At 46.7% G+C, this 23,304-nt stretch overlaps 1 protein-coding gene across 4 annotated transcripts in view; it reads left to right on the forward strand.

The window, feature by feature from the left end:
* igf2bp2a (insulin-like growth factor 2 mRNA binding protein 2a) overlaps positions 1–23,304 on the forward strand; it is a 146,624-nt gene that overhangs the window by 46,820 nt on the left and 76,500 nt on the right. For all 4 annotated transcript variants that reach the window (XM_048599299.1, XM_048599298.1, XM_048599300.1 and 1 more), the window contains exon 3: positions 21,619–21,667. In XM_048599299.1, coding sequence (XP_048455256.1) covers positions 21,619–21,667 — 49 coding nt within the window. The remainder of the gene's footprint in view (positions 1–21,618; positions 21,668–23,304) is intronic.

The raw sequence follows: 23,304 nt of genomic DNA on the forward strand, positions 1-23,304 counted from the left end.
TTTCAGCCTAGTCTGATAACACTTGTGCAACAATGATTCAGCTCACTGGAATTTTAGTTTGCTCGAAGCCGTTCTGATACTTTGCTGTTTCCTTGCCTCTCTTGTGGCCTTCTAGTTGTATGTCGACCATTTGACAGACGTGGTAACTTGTGATGCAGTTAACTTGTGAATGCCTTCGATTAGATCATTGTAGGCAGCCAGCAGACCCCGGTGCTCCAAGTAATGTGGATCTCTGAAAGCTGTTTTTACAACAGGACTGTTGTATTTAATAATGACCAAACTTCAGCTGGATGTAACCAGGCTGGGAGCAGGAGAGGTGCTGGGTCAACCACTGATAGAAAGAAAAAGGGGTCTCTACCATCGCCCTCCACGGCTCCAGACTACTATGTACATGTAAATGCATCTATTGCCACAGTTGCGCAGACTCCATAGGAGGGGGCAGGTTGGCACATTTGACTGGACGGTTAGGCTCATCGCTCTCTCAGGGTGAAGAAATCTTTCCTCATCTCACTCTTTAATGGCCTACCCCTTAGACTGTGATCCTTGGTTCAGGACTCCCTAATCATGGGGAACATCCTTACTGCATCTACCCTGTCCAATTCTGTTAGAATTGTATAGATTTTCTACGAGATCTCCCTCATTTCTCTAAACTCCAGTGAATGTAGCCCTTAACTGATTCAACTTTCCTTCTTTGTCAGTCTGACCATGCCAGGAATCAATTTGGTAAACCTTTGTTGTACTCCCTCTATAGCCAGAGCATCCATTCTCAGATAAGGAGATCAAAGTGCACGCACTGTTCCTGCTGTGGTCTCATTAAGGCTCTGTATAATTGCAGCAAGATATCCCTGGTGCTGTACTTGATTCCTGTCGCTGTGTAGGCCGTTGGCTTAAGATGATTGGTAGGTGGGGAGAAGTGTTTTTGCACTAACGGTCGGGAAGGCGCCTGGCCGAGAGGTGGATGCAGGTTATGTGGGAACATTCCGTGGCAATTGGGCGTGTACTTGAAGAGGACTAACACGCAGGGTGACGGGAAGAAAGCAGGAGTCCGGGTCTGCAGTGGCAACTCCTGGCAAAAGAATCAACAGCAGATACCGAAAGACGGGCAGTCCCTTTCTGCTCTGGAAGTTCCCACAATTGGGTTCACTGTGAAATGCCTCATTTTTAATATGAACAAGGCTCAAGACGTGAAAGCACTCTTCCTGGTGATCTTAGGGGCATAGGAATTAGGAGTGTGAGAATGCAATTCAGCCCTTCGAGCCTGCTCTGTCGTGTAACCTAATCTGGATGATTTTATTCTGGTCTGAGCTCCAATTTCCTGCCTACTCCCCACAGCCCTTCATCCCACCTTTCATCAGAAATTTGTCTGTTTCTTTCTTGAATCTGTTGATTGATTCTGGCCCTACTGCACTCTGGGGCAGTGAATTCCAATCTGAGAGAAGTAGCTTCTCCTCATTTCAGTTTTGCACCTACCTCCTCTCTGTACCTATGCCCTCTTGTTCGAGACTGCCCCACAAGGAGAACATCTGTCAAACATTCACTTTATCGATTTCCCTTTAGCGCTTTATATACCTCAATCAGGTCCCCTCTCATTGTTCTGAACTCCAGGGAATGCAAGCCCAAGCTATTTAACGGCTGCTTGTACGACAGCCCTTTCACTCTTGGAATCAATCTGGTGAACCTCGTCCGGTGCTACCACATCCTTCCTCAGGTGAGGAGACCGAAACCGGACACAGTACTCCACATACCGCTCTGATTCCCTGCATGCACAAAAGCCTTGGGGTTGTCATCTTCTTGTGCTTCAGGCGGTGACTGTTTGAAGAATTCAGGTGGATCTTGGGATTGCGTGGCTGATTGTTTGCTGTCTGACTGGCAGTCCCCTTGCTTCCCACCTGGATTGACCCCCACCTCTTCCAGATCAGTAGCTGCCTCCACTCTGGACAATGGTTTTGCTTTGTGAGCCCTTTGAGGTTCTAATACCCAGGCAAAAGAGGGCCCATTTCCACCTGTAGGGAGTGATGGTGGTAATGTCACTGGGCTAGGAATCTAGAAACCCAGACTCTGGAAACACCCTAGCTGGAATATAAAGCAGGTCACTGTGGCATTGACTGCGAAATTGTTGTAAATATCTGCTTGTTCAATGATGTCCATTAGGTAAGGAAATCCACCATCCTTAATTTGATCTGGCTTACATGTGACTCCACCCACAGCAATGGGGTTGATTCTTAACTACCCTCTACAATGGCTGAGTAAATCATTCAATTCGAGGGGCATTTAGGTTTGGGAAATGTATACTAAAATACTAAAGATGTGGATTGAGGGGTAAAAGTTAGGGCACAGGGGTAACTAACACAGTAGGGTCAATCTGTTCTCCCTGGTGTCAGTGATACACACACAGTGGGGCCAGTCTGCTCTCTCCCTGCTTAATATGGGACCATCCTGTAACATCAAATCTCCACGTACTGAGAGAACCTGTCAGGTACTCATTTCCAGGTACTGAATAGGAATTCCCACACCGTCGTGGTGAGATTTGAACTGGTGTTTCATGGATTATTAATCCAGTGATTTAATCACAACATTATCTTCTGCCAGGTCGGTGAGCTGGAGGGCATTTCTGTTTGTGAAACTCACTGACACTGCTGGAGTGGGGACATAAAACAAGGCACAAAGGCCTCTGAGTGACAGAGAGAGAGAGAGAGAGAGTTGTGTGTGTGTGTGTGTGTGTGTATACACACATATGCATATGTCTCAATCACCTTTTTGTTTCTCTCACCAGTTTCAGTTGCTATGACAGTGACTGATTAGTGTCCTCGACTACCTTCAGTGAGAAGCACAGCTTAGTTACGGAGGGGATTTAACTCTGCTCTAATATGCTGTGGGATCTTCAGAAGCAGCTTTTGTCATTAGCAGTAAATACTGGGTATTAGAAGCAAGTGGTTATATTTGCTGGTCCCTCACAGGCTTACAGAGCTGTTTGTGACAGTTCATCATGGCGTTGGCATAGGGATATGTCTGGGTTTCTGCTCTATCATTCAGCTCACTTGTAGTCACACCCCAGGAAATACCCCAACACCAACCACAGTGTCCATCCAAACAGCACCCAAGTATTCTCATGACATGTATGTCCCTGGTGTTACAGAGACCTGTACTCTTCCCCCAAAGTTATAACTACAGGCTTGTATCTACCCGCACTATCTCACAGTATTCCAGTGACATCTGGGCTAATCTATACACTTAACTGAAGTTAGTCATCCCTGGAACCCCTCTTCTGAATCTTTTCTGCACACACTCATGCTTTCATAGCTTCCCTAAAGTGTGGAGCGCAGAACTGGTTGCGATGCTCCAGTTGACCCTGAACCAGTATTCTACACAAATTTCATGACCTTGCTGTTTTAATCTATTTGTCTATTAATAAAGTCCTGACTGCCATGAACTTTATTAACTACTTTTCAGTGATTTAAGCATATATGTTACCAATTCCTCAGCTCCTGTGCTCTATTGAGAATTGTATCCTTTATTTCAAATTGTTTTTCGTACTTTCTGTGGGGTGTTTCATCGGCCACTTATCCATCCATTCACCATTCAGTCCATGTACTTTTACACTTCTACACTACCCCCTTCAAACTTCACAATGTCTTCATGCTTCTTATCATCCTCAAATATTTAAATTGTGCCCTACAAACTGCACCAAGGCTCATGTTATTAATATACATCAGGAATAGCAAGGTCTCCAAGAGTGAACCCAGGGAAGTCCACTACAATCTTTCCTCCGATCAGAAGAATAGCCATTGACCATTACTCCTGTCACCTAGTCAATTTTACATCCATGTTGTTACTATCATTCCACGAACAATCACTTTGCCCAAGTCTGTTGCAACACTTCATCAAATGCCTTCTGGAAGTCCATGTGCACCACATCAACAGCATTACCTGCATCACCCCTCTCTTCTAAAACCTTATTAAATTACTTAGGGGAATATTTACCCTTAAGAAATCTGTATTGGTTATCCTCTAACCTGCAGTAGCCCAAGTGACCATTAATTTTCACCTGAATTATTGTTTCTTGAAGTTTTTTTCCTTTATTCATTCACGGGATGAGGGCGTCGCTGGCCAGGCAGCATTTATTGCCCATCCCTGATTGCCCAGAGGGCAGTTAAGAGTCAACCACATTGCTGTGGGTCTGGACTCACATGTAGGCCAGACCAGGAAAGGATGGCAGTTTCCTTCCCTAAAGGGCATTAGTGAACCAGATGGGTTTTCCACAGCCATCATTAGACTCTTAATTCCAGATATTTACTGAATTCAGATTCCACCATCTGCAATGGCAGGATTCAAACCCAGGTCCCCAGAACATTACCCGGGTCTCTGGATTAACAGTCCAGCGATAATACCACTAGGCCATCGCCACCTCCAATGATTTCCTCACCATTGAACTTAAACTGATTGGCTTGTAGTTACCGGGCTTATCTTGACACCTATTTTTCAACAAGAGTAAACATTTGCAATTCTCCAGTCCTCTGATACCATCTTGGAGTCTACAGAAGATTGGAAAATTACAGCCAGTGACTGCAGTTTCCAGCCTCATTACCCTCTATGTCCTTGGACGCGTCTCACCTCACCAGGCTCCTCATCACCAGTGCTTCTGTTGTATCCTCCCCGTTGCAAAATTCTCAGGCACTCAGTAGTGAGGACCGGAAACCACCTCCGATTAAATAATAGGAAGACTGAAGCCATTGTTTTTGGTCCCTGTTCCAAAGAGTAATCGACTCCATCCCTCTCCCGAGTCTTGAGATTTAGCCAGTCTGTTCAAAATCTTGGTTTTAGGTCTGCTCCCATGATGAACTTCTGAATTCATATTTGGGCCATCACTAATACTGGTGGTCTCCACCTCTGTTACTTCATCTGGCTTAGCCCCTCAGTTTATCTGCTGCTCAAAGCTCCATTCAAGCCTTTGTTACCTTGAGACCCAGCTATATCAATGTGCTGCTTGCTTGTTTCCCACGTTCTGCTTTCTGTAAACTTGAGGTAATCCAAAGCACAACTCCAGTTTCTTAACTTTCAGTAAGTTCCACGCCCTTATTGCCCTGTGCTTACATTGGCTCCCGGTCAAACAACATCATTTTTTCTAATGTACTTTTAAAATACTCATGCTTGTTTGCAAATCCCTCTGTGGCCTCGTCCCTTCCTCTTCTTTGTCATCGCTTCCAGTCCAACCATCCTCTGAGGTATCTCTGCTCCTCAGTGTGTACTATCTACAAGATGCACTGAAGAAATTAGCCAAGGCTCCTCTGACAGCACCTTGCAAACCCACAGGGTTCTGACGAAGGGTCACCGGACCCGAAACGTTAACTCTATTTTCTCCTTCACAGATGCTGCCAAACCTGCTGAGCTTTTCCAGCAACTTTGTTTTTGCTGCAAACCCACAGCCACTTCCATCTAGAAGAACAACGGCAGAAGATACATGGAACACCATCCTGCAAGTTCCCCTCCAAGCCACTCAGCATCCTGACTTGGAACAATATCAGCCGTTCCTTCAGTGTTGCTGGGGCAAAATCCTGGAACTCCCTCCCCAACGGCATTGTGCGGGTGTCTATACACCACACAAACAGTCGTTCAAGAATGCAGTTCACCACTACCTTCTCAAGGGGGCAACTAAGGACGGGCAAGAAATGCTGGCCTGCCAGTGATGCCCATGTCCCATGAGTGAAGATAAAAAAAAGTTCTTGCTTTTGTATATTCCCAATTATAATTAATTATTCCACCGCTGGTGACCGTGACTTCAGATGCCTCAGCCCCAAGATCTGGAACTACCTCCCTACACCTTCCAATGTCTTTATCTCATAATTCTCCGGAATCCCTTAAGATATATGTCTTGGAGCACATTTTTGGTCATCTGACCCAATATCTCCTTCTGACACAGTATCATACTTTGTTTTCTAATGCTTTTCTGAAGCATCTTGGTGCTTTGTATTACATTAAAGACACTATATAAATACAAGAGCCATTTGGATACAAAATTAGCTTAAAGGTAGGAGACAGAGGGTAGTGGTGGTGGTGGTGGAGAGTTGTTTCTGGGACTGGAGGCCTGTGACCAGCTGTGTGCTGCAAAGATCAGTGCTTGGTCCATGCTTTTTGTCATTCATATAAACGATTTGGATGTGAATGTAGGAGGAATGGTTAGTAAGTTTGCAGATGGTAGCGTAATGGACAGTGAAGAAGGATATCTCAGAATACAACAAGACCTTGATCAGGTGGGCCAAGGAGTGGCAGATGGAATTTGATTTAGATAAATGTGAGGTGTTGCATTTTGGTAAGGCAGATCAGGGCAGAACTTACACACTTAATAGTAGGGACTTGGGGAGTGTTGCCGAACAGAGGCATCTTCAAGTGCAGGTTCATAGTCCTTTGAAAGTGAAGTTGCAGGTAGACAAGGCAGTGAAGAAGATTTTCAGTACGCTTGCCTTCATTGGTCAGTGGATTGAGTAAAGAAGTTGGGATGTCATGTTGCGGCTGTACAGGACGTTAGTTAGGCCACCTTTGGAGTATTGCATGCAGTCTGGTCTCCCTGCTATAGAAAGATGTTGTTAAACTTGAAAGGGTTCAGAAAAGATTTAGAAGTATCATACCAGGGTTTGGAGGGTTTCAGCTATAGGGAGAGGCTGAATAGGCTGGGGCTATTTTCCTTGGAGCTTCGGAGGGCGAGGGGTGACCTTGTAGATACTTATAAATTCATGAGGGGGGTGGAAAGGGTGAATAGCCAAGGTCTTTTTCTCAGCGTAGGGGAGTCCAAATCTAGAGGGCCTAGGTTTAAGGTGAGACAGGAAAGATTCAGAAGGGACCCAAGGGGCAACTTTTTCACATAGAGAGTGTTGTGTGTATGGAATGAGCTGCCAGAGGAAGTGTTGGAGACTGGTACAATTACAATATTCGAAAGGCATCTGGATGAGTATGTGAATAGGAAGGGTTTAGAGGGATGCGGGCCAAATGCTGACAAATGGGACCAGATTAATGTCGGATATCTGGTCGGCATGAATGAGTTGGACCAAAGGGTCTGTTTCCTGTGCTGTACAACACTATGACTCTAAAGGTTTGCTGAATGAAATGTGACTTGAGATTTTAAGAGCATAATAAGTTGATAATTACAGTTAAATACTCTGAACGTGAAAAGCAGCAGGGGTGGCATGGTGGCTCAGTGGTTAGCACTGCTGCCTCACAGCACCAGGGACCCAGGTTCAATTCTACCCTTGGGTGACTGCTTGGAGTTTGCACATTCTCCCTGTATCTGCGTGGGTTTTCTCCGGTTTCGGTCCACAGTCCACAGATGTGCAGGTTAGGTGGATTGGCTGTGCTAAATTGCCTGTAGTGTTCAGGGATGTGTAAGTTAGGTGGATTAGCCACAGGGTTACAGGGAAAGGGTAGAGGCACAGGTCCAAGTGGGATGTCCTTCAGAGGGGTGGTGAGGACTTTTTGGGCTGAATGGCTTGTTCCCACACTGTAGGGATTCTATGATATTTGTGCAAGGTCAGATTTCTTTGTAATGGTTAGATTTCTTTTTTAAAATGTGGGATTTTAGAAGAAAAGTTTAACATCTGCCTCAATGTAATCACTGATTCTCCTGTCTGACCATCTAAATTAACTGTAATTTGTTGATTTTCATTTGCTGCTTTGATTTCTGTGAGGCTACTTCTCAGTGATTGGCTGCATACCACACTTGTTGATGTCACTGCTGAATGCCTGGAGATCCTCCGGACATGTTCACCCGTCTTATTGCTGTTTTGTGGGAGCTTGCTGTGTGTAAATTCGCTCTTGTCTCCCAAATTGCTTGAAGGTTTCAATTTGGCATGTGCTGAGGTTATGCTAGCTGTTATATAATGCAGCCTTCCTATCTCTGGGTGCAGCAGTTTTCCTATGCCCTCGTAGCAGGGTAGTGTTACATAACGGGCACTTGTGTTCCTTGGTGTCTGCTCCCTGCAGCCAGTCACCCCTCCATTTCCTCTTCCATCAGGGATCACATCCAGGAAGGCTGGGTTTCTGAACATACTGCCCTCTCCAAGCTCCATCTAGTGGCCTTGGTACAAAAGGGCTCAGGCTTGCCCCAAGCACCCAGTTCGAGCAGGTCGTGCGCAGGGAGGAGGGCTTGGGTCACAGACCCTCACTCATCACTCACCCTGTTCAGGGCCAAGATGACTGACTCAGTCTGGGGCATCCTCCCAACTGGAACAAGAATCTCCTGATCTGAATCTCTCTCTCTCTCTCTCTGTCTCTCTCTCTCTCTCTCTCTGTCTCTCTCTCTCTCTCTCTCTCTCTCTCTCTCTCTCTCTCTCTCTCTATCTCTCTCTCTCACACACACACGCGCGCACACGCATACACACACACACTCTCCCTCACTCTGTCACACTGTGTCTCTCATACTGTCTCTCTCACACACACACTCACTCTCACACTCTCTCTCGTACGCGCTGTTGCACTGTTACTGTCTTTCACACACTGTCTCTACAGTCTCTCCCATTCTCCTTCTCTCACACACTGTCATACTCTCGCACACGTGCAGTTTCTGTCTCTCACTCGCACGCACACTTTTTTTCTATCACACACATTCTCTCACACACTATCTCACAGTCTGTCTCACTCTCTCTCTCACTTTCCTACACATAGGGAATTTCCAAACTCTGAATCATAACCTGGCTGTCACTTTCACTTTCGGTTTCCCTGCCGTATCTCTTCAATCTCCACCTGCAGTTGTAGGCTTGTTTTTAAAAACTCCACTCCACTTAAGCTTTGCAAAATAAACCATTTAATGTATCTTCCCTTCCTTTGCATTTGTCTGCCTCTCGCTTTGTCTGTGTGTATGAGTCTCCCTTCTGTCTACCCGCCTCTATTCATCTTTCTCTCTTTCATCTCTCTCTCTCTCTTTCAACCTCTTCTCTCCTCCGTCTTCATGATCCTCCCTCCCTCCCTCTGTCTCCATCTCTCTCCTGTCAGAACATTGCTGGTCTATATTGTAGCTCCCACAGCCTCTGCCCTGTACCCTGAAGACTTTGGGCTAGCGACTGTCTGTCGATCCTGGTTGGCATTCCTGTGCCTGTTCGTGCGTGTCCCTGGCTCTCTCTTTGTGGCTGTGCGAGTACAGGACACAATCTGACCGGGCTCTGATGCCCCTCGTGGCCAGATGTCTCTCAACCCAGTGTCCAGGATAAAGTCTGACAAGACTGGCTGCGTGTGGGCTAACTGTGATGCTGGCTGCTGTGGGTGTTTGCAGCTGAAGGGTCCCAGGTTCATAGAATCCCTGCAGTGTGGAAGCAAGCCATTCAGCCCATCGCATAACACCCATGACCCTCCAAAGATCATCCCACCCAGACCCACCCCGTCACCCTATCCCTGTGACCTTGCATTTCCCATGGCTAACCCACCTAGGCTGCACAACCCTGGACAGTATGGGTAATTTAGCATGACCGATCCACCTAACCTGAACATCTTTGGACTGTATGAGGAAACCGGAGCACCCGGAGGAAACCCGCACTGACACGGGGAGAATGTGCAAACTCTACGCAGTTGCCCAAGGGTGGAGTTGAACCTGGGTCCCTGGCGCTGTGAGACAGCAGTGCTAACCACTGAGCCACCGTGCAACCCCTAGTGCCTCAGAGCTGCTGAAACTGTTGCCTGCTGTCTCGTTTCCCTGTCAGTGTCATTGAGCCGGGTCCTTGGGGTTTTCGGGAGACCAGGAGGCAGTTGTTGGATGGGGCTTTGACATTTGAGAGGCCAGCTTCACTCTGTCAGTAATTCGTGCTGCTCCTGGCCAAGGGGAGCTACTGGTGACGTTGTATGCTTTGAAGCGGGACCGCTCCCCTCTCGCAATGCACCCAGAGTTGTGCAAAACCTGGTCAAGGCGATCACCTGAGACTGACCTGGTTGGGATATGCATTGCGCGAGTAGCGAGCTTTCAGAGTGGGAGCAGTGCGGATGTACAGTTAATCAGTGTGGGTATCACACTGCTCCTTTTACAGGGGCCCTCAGTGCCCAGAGTGGGATTGGGGGTGGGGGGGCAGATGTTGAGCGCTTTAGGGTGTTTTGTAGTGACAGAAGCAGCCTCTGGTGATTGGAGATGCGGGCAAGTGAATGCACCACCAGTCCAGAGGAAGGAGCTTGAGGGTACAGGCTGGGGCAAGCACAGGTTCAGGGGTGAGCTGTGCCCCAGTCGGCTGTAGCCGTTGCTTTTGAGCTGCGGGTGTCTGGTGCGAATCCCATTCCTGGGCGTGAGCATAACATGCAATACTCCGGTGCAGCACTGAGGGAGCCCTACACTGCCACAAGTAACATTCTTTCAGATCAGGCACTAAAACCAGATCCCATCGACACTTCGGGTGGCGGGTAAACGATCCCTTGGCAACATTTCAATACAGATCGGGAGGGGTACTGCCTGGTGTTGTGTGGCCTATATTAACTTCTCAGTTGCAAAAGCTGAAATTTGGGCCTTGTGGGATCTTGCTGTGCAATGACTGGCTAATGGAGACTTATGCTTATGGGCAGCAGAATTCTTTCTCCCTCACGCACTGCCTTTGAATAGCGCGGTGGTCACCCAACAGCCAGTCCGGTAGTTTGCACGTGAGGGTTTGATGGATGAGGGAGATGGCAGTCTGAATGGAAGTTGTGATAGCCAGGATTGCTGTGTTGCTACCAAGGTTGAAGAACTCCCTGTTTTCCTGCTGTTCAGTTTCGCTGCCCGTTAGAGAGTGAGGATAATTAGCCCTGAGCTGCGTATTCTTACAGTTGTATACAGGTCGTGCCAGTCTCTGTTCAGCTCTACCCTGTAGACAGCTTCCCCAGTCAGTCTGCAGCTACTGGAACTTTCCTCTGCATCTAACTCCGTGCTGTACCAGGGAGTGTTTAATGGGAACAGTTTGATGGGAATTGAGGGAGCTACATTCTGTACCTTGCCCTGTGCTGTCCCTACCCTGGGATGTCCTGGGAGTGTTTGATGGGGACAGTGTAGTAGAAAGGGCTATGCACTTTATCTAAACTCGTACTGTCCCTATCCTGGGACTATTTGATAGGGACAGTGTCGAGGAAGCTTTACTCTAACCCTGTGCTGCTCCTATGCTGGGAGTGGTTAATGGAGGACCACATTATAAAACAGAGACCTGGGTGCAGTGCTGTCCACCAACAGGGTCTTCTCCTACATTGAGATTTAGTTCTCCCACGATGGTGAACCTTGGAATTGAAGTTTAAGTATTTTTTTCCCCCTCGTTTTCCTGGGCATGTTGCATTAGGACCCTGCACTGGGCTCGGTCTTTTTAAACTTCCTCCAGTCGAACTGGCCAGATCAAGGCAACTTAAACCAGGTTAAAGACCGAAAGAACTGCGGATGCTGTAAATAAGGAACAAAAGCAGAAATTGCTGGAGAAGCTTGGCAGGTCTGGCAGCATCTGTGAAGAGCTGCTGAGCTTTTCCAGCAACTTCGGTTTTCATTCCTGATGCACAGCACCCACCCAGTTCTTTCATTTCTTTTCTTCACGGATGCTGCCAGACCTGCTGAGCATTGCCAGCAACTACTGTTTTCAAACCAGGTTAATGTGTTCCAGCCGCTCTAAAAGAACAGAAACCAAGGGTTCCAATTTAAATTAACAAAATTTAATATTCAAGTGTCGTTTCTGAAAATTAACAACGCACCTCAACCCCTGCTGTGCCCACTGGCCATAAAAAGCACTGTCCTGTGTGATGGTGAGTCCTCCCAGTCACAGGTTTTGTGGCGGGGGTGGTGATGGGAGGGTGAATGGTGCATATCATCGTCCCCAGGCCATTTCCAACATGGTCTTGTAAACCATGAGGTTACTGGAAATGGTTGACTCTTGCCTGCCCTCTGGCTGAGCCTGACACTCAGTTGGGATATAAATGTCTGTCTTATCAGCAACGCCCATTCCCCAGAAAAAAAATTTCAGAAGATGTAATTTAGTGATTGTTAAACGGTAAGGCAGGCTCGAGATTGCTGCTCCTGTTTCAGACTGTCTCCGGCTGTTGTTTTGTACAGGTCGGTGGAGCACTTGTAGATGAAGGCCTGGAGAATTTTCTGGTACCTTTTTACTTTCCGCCACGCATCCAGATGCTGAAGGAAGTGAGGTTCTCCTCCTCCAGTATAAACTTTTATTTCGAGTGACTGAAAAACTACTTTGTCAAGGATACTCAGTGCCTGTCAAACTACAGGTAATTAGGATGTGAGCATTTTTGCCTGTGGTGACAACCCTAGTGTTGATTCCTGCGCTGTAACTTACTGTGCCTCTGGACTGAAAATCTGTATGTCCAGAAGGACTCTTACCAATTTTTACAGATGCAGCACAGAATGCCGCCTATCTGGATGCATCACAGCTTGGTATGACAACTGCTGTGGCCAAGACCGCAGCCTAGTCCATCACACAAACCTGCCTTCCATCCATTGACTCTGTCTGTACTTCCTGTTGCCTCGGGAAAACAAGCAACATATTCAAAGATCCCTCCCAACACTGTTATCTCCTCTTCCGCCCCCTTCCATCAGGCAGAAGATGCAAAAGTTTGAAAGCATGCAGCAGCAGATTCAAGAACAGTTTCTTCCCTCTTGTTATCAGACTTTTGAAAGGACCTCTCATATACCAGAGTTGATCTTTCTCTGCACCTTCTCTGTGACTGTAACACTATTCTGCATTCTGTTCTGTTACTCTGTTGTACTTACATAAAGTATGATTTGCTTGGGTAACATACAAAACAATACTTTTCACTGTATCTTGATACAGGTGACAATAATAAATCACAATCAAATCCTCATGTCATCACGCCTGGCTTTGATAAAGACTCTGACCCCCTCAAACCAATAGCTGTATTCTTTAAAAGTGTGTGAAATCATCCTGTATTCATGCAATCTGCTCATTCTCAATCAATCCTTTCTCTGCAAATAGAAGGGTTTGAACTATCAGACACCTGACTGGATGGTCCACTCCATCTGACTTGCCCTTCTGACTTTGCAGCTGACTTTTGGGTGTTGCTAACCTGACATACTTTCCCGGTCCTTGTACGTGCAGGCACAGTGGTATGAGTGTCCTCGTTCTGCCCCGTAACAATTCTATGATCCTGCAATACATTTCGCAACAACGTGCAGATTTTCCTCAGTGTTTAGGTCCTGAGAATTAAATTGAAGTTTGTGTGCTTCTGATTTGCACATCAGTGAACTGCTGCCACGGTCATTCAGTTGAATTCCTGGTGATCTGGGTAAAGGTTTACTGAGACCCAGCCAGTTGCGAGTGCCTTTTGGAGAAAGTAACTGTGTAAATAATGGCCGTAGTGGTTGGCAGACTGACTACTTGAGGAAGAAGAGAGATCATTTCACAGGGGAGTGAAGTAAACGTGTTGAGTTATCAGATGGATAACTGTAGTTCCTTTATTCAGTGCTCACTTTATTCAAATTGGTTTCTTCACAGTCATTGACCACAATCATTTCCGTGACCATTAATTTTCAGTTTTGTGTGTGTCTGTCTCTGAGTGTTTGTATCTAAGTCTGTCTCTCTCCCATGAACACTGTCTCTCCTTGCCCCCCACCTCGTCCTGTGTGTGTGTGTGTGTGTGTGTGTGTGTGTGTGTGTGTGTGTGTGTGAGAGAGAGAGAGAGAGAGTGAGGGTGAGAGTCAGCCTATATCTGTCACTTCCTCTTACTTACCCGTGGCTGATTAAGAGCATGCAGGGCAAAGCTATTCAGCAGCTTGTATCACGTGAGGGTTGGACCCTGTGCTGTGTAAATAATTCTGCAGTGCCTTTGGAGTCTTTTGAAACCTTAGAGTGCATCATAAGACAGGGTAACGTAATGGACTGACACTGACGCCAACACATCACATTGAATAAAAGATTGGTTCAAAATACTTTGATTAGGATCAGTCCTATTGAAAAGGAATCCAAGTTTTGCTTCATTCCACTTGTGGCACAGTGAATAGATTAGAATGGAATCGGATCGAAATTTGTTGTCACGTGTACCTTTACATGAAAAACACAATGAAAAGCTTTATAAGTTGCCCCACGGTGCCTACATCAATGACAGAAGTTATACATAATAATTTTAAAAACAAAAGGAAAATTAAGACAAAGTTCATCACAGTTCAGTTGATAGCTCCGAGGTTTGGGGAAAGCTGATTGAAGAATGATGGAATACCCTGAACGTGTAGCCGTGATGAGACCGCCACGCTGGGCCACTGGAATACTGGGCCGGAAGCATCCGCTGATGAAGCCGGGCTGAGACTGCTACTCTTGGACAAGACCACCTCCAGGCCACTGGAATACCTGGACACCAAAGACAAAGAAGTCTGCCACGCCGGGACAAGATTGCCACGCTGGGACAAGACTGACTTTCTCTCCTCCTCCTGGGCTTGCTGCGGACCTGGGGTTTCGGCCCAGTGTGCGGGCCTGGGCCAGGGGAGTCTGCCCAGGACCTGTTCCTCGCTGACCAGGAGACCCCGGGCCGGGGTGGAGCCGTGTCCAACTTGTCTTGGTGTTGCAGCTGCTGCCACTGGAGGCGACCTCCTTCACTTGCTGCCCTGCAGGCTTTAAAGGAAAGAAAACGGAGCAAAAGGAAAAACAAAAAAAAATAAATAGAAGGAAAAAAAAGAGAAGGAAAGTCAACAGGAGCTGATGAGCAGCAGGCTCAGCAACCCCCCAACTTTACCGCCATCTTGAAAGGTCTTGAAAACGAGTGGATTCCTAGCAATCAGGGTCACAGGAGAGCGGTCTCCTGGTGATCAGGGTCACGAGGAGGCTTTCCTAGCAATCAGGGTCATGGGAGTCTGGTTTTTGTAGTGATCAGGGTCACAGGAGTCTGGTCTCCTCGCGATCAGGATCATTAGAGGGTGGTCTTCTCGCGATCAGGGTCACAGGGGTTGGTCTCCTAGTGATCAGGGTCACGGAGGGGATGGTCACTGAAATAACTCCACAGAGGCCGGTATCCTGTCATCGAGTCAACATTTATTCACACGTGGAGAGTCCTTGACCCTGATCCAACTCCCTCAGAGTGACCAGGATGTCTGACACTCCTGTTCATCTATCAGCCAGGGCTCCCTGATTGGACTGGATTAGCAGCCAGGGAACTCATATTCTGTGAGGTCCACCTGGCTGACCTCGATGTAATCACAACACCACCCCCGCAGCCCTGAACCCGAGAACATAGGCCAGTTCCTTTTCTTTCGTAGCTCTTCATGGGGCATTTTAGTACGAGGTCCGATTCCTCCAACTCTGCTTCTGATACAGGCAGTGTGTAACACACCGTAGCTCACATCTGGAACCCAGAGCATCTTGGAAGAAACTTATTTCTCTTCTTTAGGTGGCAAAGGCATCAAGGTGGTGACATGTTCCATGTCTGTCTCAGATTCTGAGGTATCTTCAATGCTTGACAGAGAGGGAGAGCCCACGGGTTCCAGAACAGTCAGAAGGACTGTTGAGGAGCCGGGCACATTTTGCTCCCACGTGGTTTGCGAGTTTGCAGCCTTCATATGATCCACGTGTTTGTTCAGGATCGTCACACCTATCTGAACTTTATATTTCACTGGACCTGACTGCACGCTGATCATGCCCGTTACCCATGCAGGGCCATTTCCGACACCAAACTTCGTCCACCGAACTGAACTGTCTCTCTTGCTTAATTGAGTCTTGTGCCCAGCATTGGTGTTCCTGATGCCATTTCACATTCTTTCCCCCCCCCCCCCCCCCCCCCCCCCAAGATCTGGAATTCCCAGATTTAACCTGGTGCAGCCTCTTCTCCCCATAATCAACTCTGCTCGAGCTATCCCTGTAGTTGCATGAGGGATGGTCCTATGATCGATTCGGAACCTTGGACAGTTTGGTATCTAGTGAAGCTGTAGGCTGTTTTTTTTTTTTAAAGCCTCCCTTCAAAGTTTGGACTGCTCTTTCTGCCAGACCATTGGATGATGAATGGTACGGAGCTGTATGTATATGTTGAATAACGTTCAACTTTAGGAAATACTCAAATTCCCTGCAGGTAACCAATGGCCCGTTATATGTGACCAACTCTTCTGGGAGTCCGTGTATTGCAAAGAATGCACGCAGTTTTTCTGTTGTCCCCATGTTTGACAAATGAACTCTATGCATGTCCAGCCACTTTGACAGGGCATTCACAATAACTAAGAACATTGAGCCCATGAAAGGACCTGCATAGTCACCGTGTAACCAAGTCCAGGGTTTACCCGACCATTCCCCTGAGCTGCTGGCGGTAATTTTTGTCCTTGTTGGTACTCTGGGCACTGATCAACCCACGCAGCTATGTGTGTATCCATTCCTGGCTACCAGACATAACGTCTCACCAACATCTTCATTTTGGTCACCCCAGATGACTGTGGTAGAGTTCAGCCAGTATGTGACGGTGACCTTTGTTTGGGACAATCGCTCTTGCTCCCCATAATAATATGCCACCCTCTACTGTGATCTGGTCTCCCCAGATCTTCTGGTTGTGACGGCCCTTTTATTTCCTCTGTCATCACCAGCTGTTTCAGTTTTGCAAGGATCGATCTTTCTGCATCCAAAGTCTGATATTGTCAGTTGTGATTGGAAGTGTGTCCAGAAATTATAAAACCATTACGAACTCTTCCTGTGGCGGTACCACCTGGTGATATATCTGCTAGTGGGAGGCAGCTCAATGCATCCACATTTGCCACTTGGCCTCCTGAATGGTGTTCCAACTTGTAGTTATACACACTTAGCATTAGAACCTACTGAATTCGGCATGAAGCTATTCCTTTTCTGCTTTAAGTAGATCTAGCAGAGATTTGTGGTCCGTTATTATTACAAATTTATGACCATAAAAGGCATTGATGAGACTTTCTGACTCCAAACTGACCGCCAAACTTCCTTCTCTACCTGGTCGTATTAATGTTCTGGATGCACACGCTATTGGGCATTCCTCTCCATTGGGCTACCTATGAGCTAATACTACCCTGATGCCGTACGGTGAACCACCGCATGTCAATACCAGATGTCGCTGGGGATCGGAGTGTGCCAACACCTTAAAGGATGATAGCTGTTTCTTCACTTCCCTGAAAGCTATAGCTTGGCTATGTGATCATATCCAAGGCTGATCCATTTTTTCCAGAGTTGATGCAAAGGTCAGGTTATGTGTGAACTTTCTGTAATGATCCATCAGCCCATGGAAAGACCTAAACTCTGGTACAGAAGTGATAGCTGGAGCACCTTTGATCCCCCTCACTTATCTTCCAACGGGTGTAACCCAGTCTTGTCGACTCTGTAGCCCAAGTCGGTCACATGGAGTGCCTGGGACATACATTTTTCCCTTCTTAGGATATGCCTGCCTTGGAAAAATGTCAATAGACTATGTTCACGTTCTCTGAAGTGGTCCTTATTGGTCTTCCCTGTTATTGGCACATCATTTAGATAAATGGCAACCTGGGGTGGACCTAGTAAAATGTTCTCCATCATCCACTGAAAAATTGCACAAGTTGACGATGTCCTAAATGGCAGACTTGTATATTGATACAAACCCAAAATGGGTATTAATTGTAGCATACTTCTGGGAATCCTCATCTAATCACAATTGTAAGTATGCATAGCTAACGTCCAGCTTCATGATGGACAAATACCCCCCCATCCCCCCTGTCAACTCCCCCTGGCTTTGTGTATATATCTGTGTTCAGGATATGCTCTGATTGATGGTGTTCCCAAGCTCAGTCAGACTGGCGAGGGTGTCCACTTACATTGGAATACCTTGCAACTCGCTGCATTTTCCAATGATAAAGCCAGTTGTAGTGCCTGCTTGAAGTCCATTTGGGCTTCAGCTAGTAGGCGCTTTTGCATGGTTCCATCATTAATCCCAATAACCAGATGGCCTCTTAACATCTCATTAAGGGTTAAACTAAAATCCCATGCCTCTGCCAGTCGTTTTAATCTAGTGAAAAATCCCAATATGAATTCCTCTGGCTCTTGAGCTACCGAGTAAAACTGATAGCGTCTCAGAGTCGTAATATTCCTTGATTAGATCTATCAAATCTTGAAAGGTTTTAGTATCTGGCGCCTCCTGGAACGTTAGGCTCCCAATAACCAAAAAAGCTGCAGGTCCACAAGCTGTCAGGAGAATTACTCATTGCTTTTCACCTGCCCCAATATCATTTACCTGGAAAAAATAAGGCATTCTTTCCACATATGAGCCCAGTCTTCGACAGCAGGATTGAACGAGTCAGACTTCTCAAGTAACAGCATGATTGCCGAAATGCTGACCCCATCTCAAAGACGACTGTGAGCAAATTTCTTCAGGAGCGTGCTTTTCTCTTGTTGCCACTAAAGTAACTCCAAAAGAGGATGGCATCCCATCACAAGTCACCCTTTATTTACATGTGGAGAGTCCTTGACACTGATCCAGCTCCCTCAGAGCCAAATCTCTGAGTGAACAGGATGTCTGACACTCCTGTTTTTATCTGTCAGCCAGGGCTCCCTGATTGAACCAGGTTAACAGCCCCAGTCAGGGAACTGCTGTTCTGTGAGGTCCACCTGGCCGACCTCGTTACAATCACTTACAGTCTCCTAGTGATTAGGGTCACAGGGTGTGGTCTCCTAGCATTAGGGTCATAAGTACTCCAATGTGGTTAATGAAGAAGCTGGTGCTGTCTTTCAACCTCTCCAATCAGGTCTCTGCCTTTGCACGCTGCTAAAACAGTTCTTATCAAAATCCCAAATGACACCCTAATAGACTTGGACGAAGGTAAACTTTCTCTCCTTGTTCTTCTCACCCTTGTCTGCAGCCTTCAATATGGAGTCTGCATATCCTCCACCAACCCCTTCCACTGTCACCCGGGGAGGGCGGAGTTGGGGTGAGCTGTCTCACACGGTTCTGTTCTTATCCATGCATTCATTGCCAGAGAATCACACAATGGTCTCTCTTTCTGCTCCCCAACCTGTTACCCCTGGGACTCTATCCTTAGGTACCATACCCATACCTGTCCCCTCCTTTTTCTAATCTACACACTGCCCCTCAGTGCCATTAGCTGAAAGCACAGTCTCAGTTATCACGTGGACATTGACAGCCAGCTCACCAACACCTGCCTTGACTCCTCTACTGTTAGTAAACTATCAGAATGCTTATCTGATATTCGTCACTCGATGGATACACAATCCCTTCGGTTCAGCATTGAGAAGACTGTGGCTGTTATCTTCAGTTCTCACTTCATATTCTACTCCCTTGCGACTGACTTCATCCTTTCTCTTCTAACAATTAAAGATTTCACTAGACTATTTTTAAATTTGCTCATAGCATGTGGGCATCACTGGCTAGGCCAGCATTTATTGCCCAATCCCAGTCACCCTTGAGAATGTGGTGGTGAACTACCTTCCGGAACCAATGCAGTCCACGTGCTGTGGGTTGACCCACAATGCCCTCAGGGAGGGAATTCCAGGATTTTGACCCAACAACACTGAAGGAACGGTGATATACTTCCGAGACAGGGTGGTGAGTGGCTTGGAGGGAAATCCGCATGTCCTGGTGTTCCCATGTTTCTGTTGCCTTTGTCTTCCTAGTTGGATGTGTTCACAGGTTGGAATTTTCTGCTGCTACGGAGTGACAGTGGCAGAGGGAACGGATGCTTGTGGATCTGGTGCCAAACAAATGGGCTGCTTTGTCCTGGATGATGTCGAGCATCTTGAGTGTTTTTGGAACTGCATTCATACATGCGAGTGGGGGAGGGAGTGAGTTGTGAAGAGGACATAAGAAGCCTACAAAGAAATACATAGTTTAAGTGAGGAGCAAAAATCTGGCAGATGGAGTACCATATGTCCATTTTAGCAGGAAGAATAAAAATTATATACCATCTAAATAGTGACAAGTTGTAGGGTTCTTAAGATGCAGAGAGATCTGGGTGCCCTTGTGCATGAATGACAGAACGTCAGTATGCAGGTACAGCAAGTTATCAGGAAAGCCAGTAGAATGTTATGGTTTATTGTGAGGAATGATGAATGCATTCTTCAGTTATACAGGACATCGGTGAAACTGCACCTGGAGAATTGAGTACTGGTCACTGTACTTACGGAAGGATGTTAATGTATTGGAAGCAGTTCAGAGAAGGTTCATGAACCTGGAATAAGTGGATTACCTTATGAGGAAAGTCCAGACAGTCTAGGCCTGTATCCTCTGGAGTGTAGAAGATGCAGAAGTGATTTAGTTGAAACACACAAGTTTCTGAGGGGTCTTGACTGGGTAGACATGGAAAGGGTGTTTCCTCTTGTGGGAGAATCTAGAACGTCATTGTTTAAAAATAAGGGGTCTCCCATTTAATACAGAGATGAGGCAACATTTTTCTGTCTGGGGTTTGTGAGTCTTTGAAATTCTTTTCCTCAAAAGGCAGTGGATGCAGAATCTTTAAATATTTTTAAAACAGAGGTAGATAAATTGATTACCAAGGGGATGAAGATTCTCGGGGGTCTGCAGGAATGTAGAGTTGATGTTAAAAATCAGAATCAGCATCAGCCATGATCTTATCAAATGGCAAACAGGCTTGAAGGGGAGTGGCCTACTCTTGTTCTCATAAATAATATAATACCTACAGTGTGGAATCAGGCCCTTTGGCCCAACAAGTCTACACAGAACTATCCCTCTATAACCCACCTAATCTACACATCCCTGAACACTATGGGGCAATTTAGCATGGCCAATCCACCCTAACCTGCACATCTTTGGAGTGTGGGAGGAAACCCATGCAGACACTGGGAGAATGTGTAAACTCCGCACAGACAGACACCTGAAGGTGGAATTGAACCCGGGTCCCTGGTGCTGTGAGGCAGCAGTGCTAACCACTGAGCCACTGTGCTGTTCCTTGCTGGTATGTTGGTTAGGGCTTTTGAAGAACCTGGCTTTTTGTTTTGAAGCAGGAATCAGGCCTCAGATGCCTGTCAGTGAATCCATGCTCACTATTAAAAAGAATTTAAAGGGACCTTGTGTCTGTTAACACTAAGCTAGAGCTACATGGTAGTCATTGCAACCTTAGAACCCCTGGCCCCAAAATCGCACCTCACGATCCCCTGGTTGAGAATCTCTTCCCTCACCTCTGGAATTTCCTGAGTAAGACCTCTCTGCCGCTCTACCTCACTTTCCTCCTTCACAACACTCCTTAAAACTGCCCTCTTTGACCACGTTTTAGCTCAATTGCCCCAGTCTCTCCTTCAGTGGCGGCTACCCATTTGCTGCCGGGGTCCCTGCTTTCCCCCTTTTTATTTAGTCAGTCACTTAATTAATCACATGTACTGCAGCCAGCAGCTGAACTAATGCTATACTGGCAGCTGGTTCACTAACTTCCGGGACGTGGAGCTGTTACCCTTCTGCTCAATGAGTACGTGGGCAATATAGAGTGAAGGCGGGTTAACTTGTGATGGGCTGTGAATATTACATCGCCAGCGCTGCCCACATCTCAGGAGCAAATTGTTTTAGACAAAGAGAACCCAAGATGCCATACCATTGCCTACCTTGAGCATAGGCAGTGCCAATCTGTCTTGTTTTATTAAGAGCATTCCCCAGTCTCCCTCTGCCCCTTGAACCCCCTGACCGTCTGGCACAGTGAATTCCCACGATGTGTTTCACTGACAAGACTTTGTCTTTTTCGCTTTGCAGGAGTCGGAAAATTCAAATCCGCAACATCCCGCCTCATCTGCAGTGGGAGGTGAGTAGCCTACAGAAGTTGGTAACCAACTATTAATTTACTTGTCTGTTTAAATGGCTTGAGTTCAGACTGTGTCCAACACACCTCGACAAGAGGTCATGGCTCTCTCTTGATGCGCTCGCAAAGTGTGGTTGGGGTTTTAGGTGGTGGGGTGGGAAGGCAGGACTTGGCATAGTAGGGATTTGGTGCCCAATCTGGAAAATGAGAGGGTAGCTTTCCCTTCATTCTTCTCTGGGATTGTGGGCATTTGTTGCCTGTCCCTAATTGCCCCTTGAACCAAGTGGCCACTTCACAGGGCATTTAAGAGTCAACCATTTTTGCTGTGGGTCTGGAGTCACATGAGGCCAGACACCAAGTAAGGACATAGAACATAGAACATAGAACATTACAGCGCAGTACAGGCCCTTCGGCCCTCGATGTTGCACCGACCTGTGAAACCAATCTGAAGCCCATCTAACCTAAACTATTCCATTATCATCCATATGTTTATCCAATGACCATTTAAATGCCCTTAAAGTTGGCGAGTCTACTACTTTTGCAGGCAGGGCATTCCACGCCCTTACTACTCTCTGAGTAAAGAACCTACCTCTGACATCTGTCCTATATCTATCACCCCTCAATTTAAAGCTATGTCCCCTCGTGCTAGCCACCACCATCCGAGGAAAAAGGCTCCCACTGTCCACCCTATCTAATCCTCTGATCATCTTGTATGTCTCTATTAAGTCACCTCTTAACCTTCTTCTCTCTAACGAAAACAGCCTCAAGTCCCTCAGCCTTTCCTCATAAGACCTTCCCTCCATACCAGGCAACATCCTGGTAAATCTCCTCTGCACCCTTTCCAATGCTTCCACATCCTTCCTATAATGCGGTGACCAGAACTGTACGCAATACTCCAAGTGCGGCCGCACCAGAGTTTTGTACAGCTGCAACATGACCTCATGGCTCCGAAACTCAATCCCTCTACCAATAAAACCTAACACACCGTACGGCTTCTTAACAACGCTATCAACCTGGGTGTCAACTTTCAGGGATCTGTGCACATGGACACCGAGATTTCTCTGCTCATCCACACTACCAAGAATCTTACCATTAGCCCAGTACTCTGTATTCCTGTTACTCCTTCCAAAGTGAATCGCCTCACATTTTTCCGCATTAAACTCCATTTGCCACCTCTCAGCCCAGCTCTGCAGCTTATCTATGTCCCTCTGTAACCTGCAACATCCTTCCGCACTATCCACAACTCCACCGACTTTGATGTCATCCGCAAATTTACTAACCCATCCTTCTACGCCCTCCTCCAGGTCATTTATAAAAGTGACAAACAGCAGTGGCCCCAAAACAGATCCTTGAGGTACACCACTAGTAACTGAACTCCAGGATGAACATTTCCCATCAACCACCACCCTCTGTCTTCTTACAGCTAGCTAATTTCTGGTCCAAACCGCTAAATCACCCTCAATCCCATGCCTCCGTATTTTCTGCAATAGCCTACCATGGGGAACTTACCAAACGCTTTACTGAAATCCGTATACACCACATCAACTGCTTTACCCTCATCCACCTGTTTGGTCACCTTCTCAAAGAACTCAATAAGGTTTGTGAGGCACGACCTACCCTTCACAAAACCGTGTTGACTA

The sequence above is a fragment of the Rhincodon typus genome, chromosome 7 (assembly GCF_021869965.1).
Source record: "Rhincodon typus isolate 14 chromosome 7, sRhiTyp1.1, whole genome shotgun sequence".
Classification (NCBI taxonomy): domain Eukaryota; kingdom Metazoa; phylum Chordata; class Chondrichthyes; order Orectolobiformes; family Rhincodontidae; genus Rhincodon; species Rhincodon typus.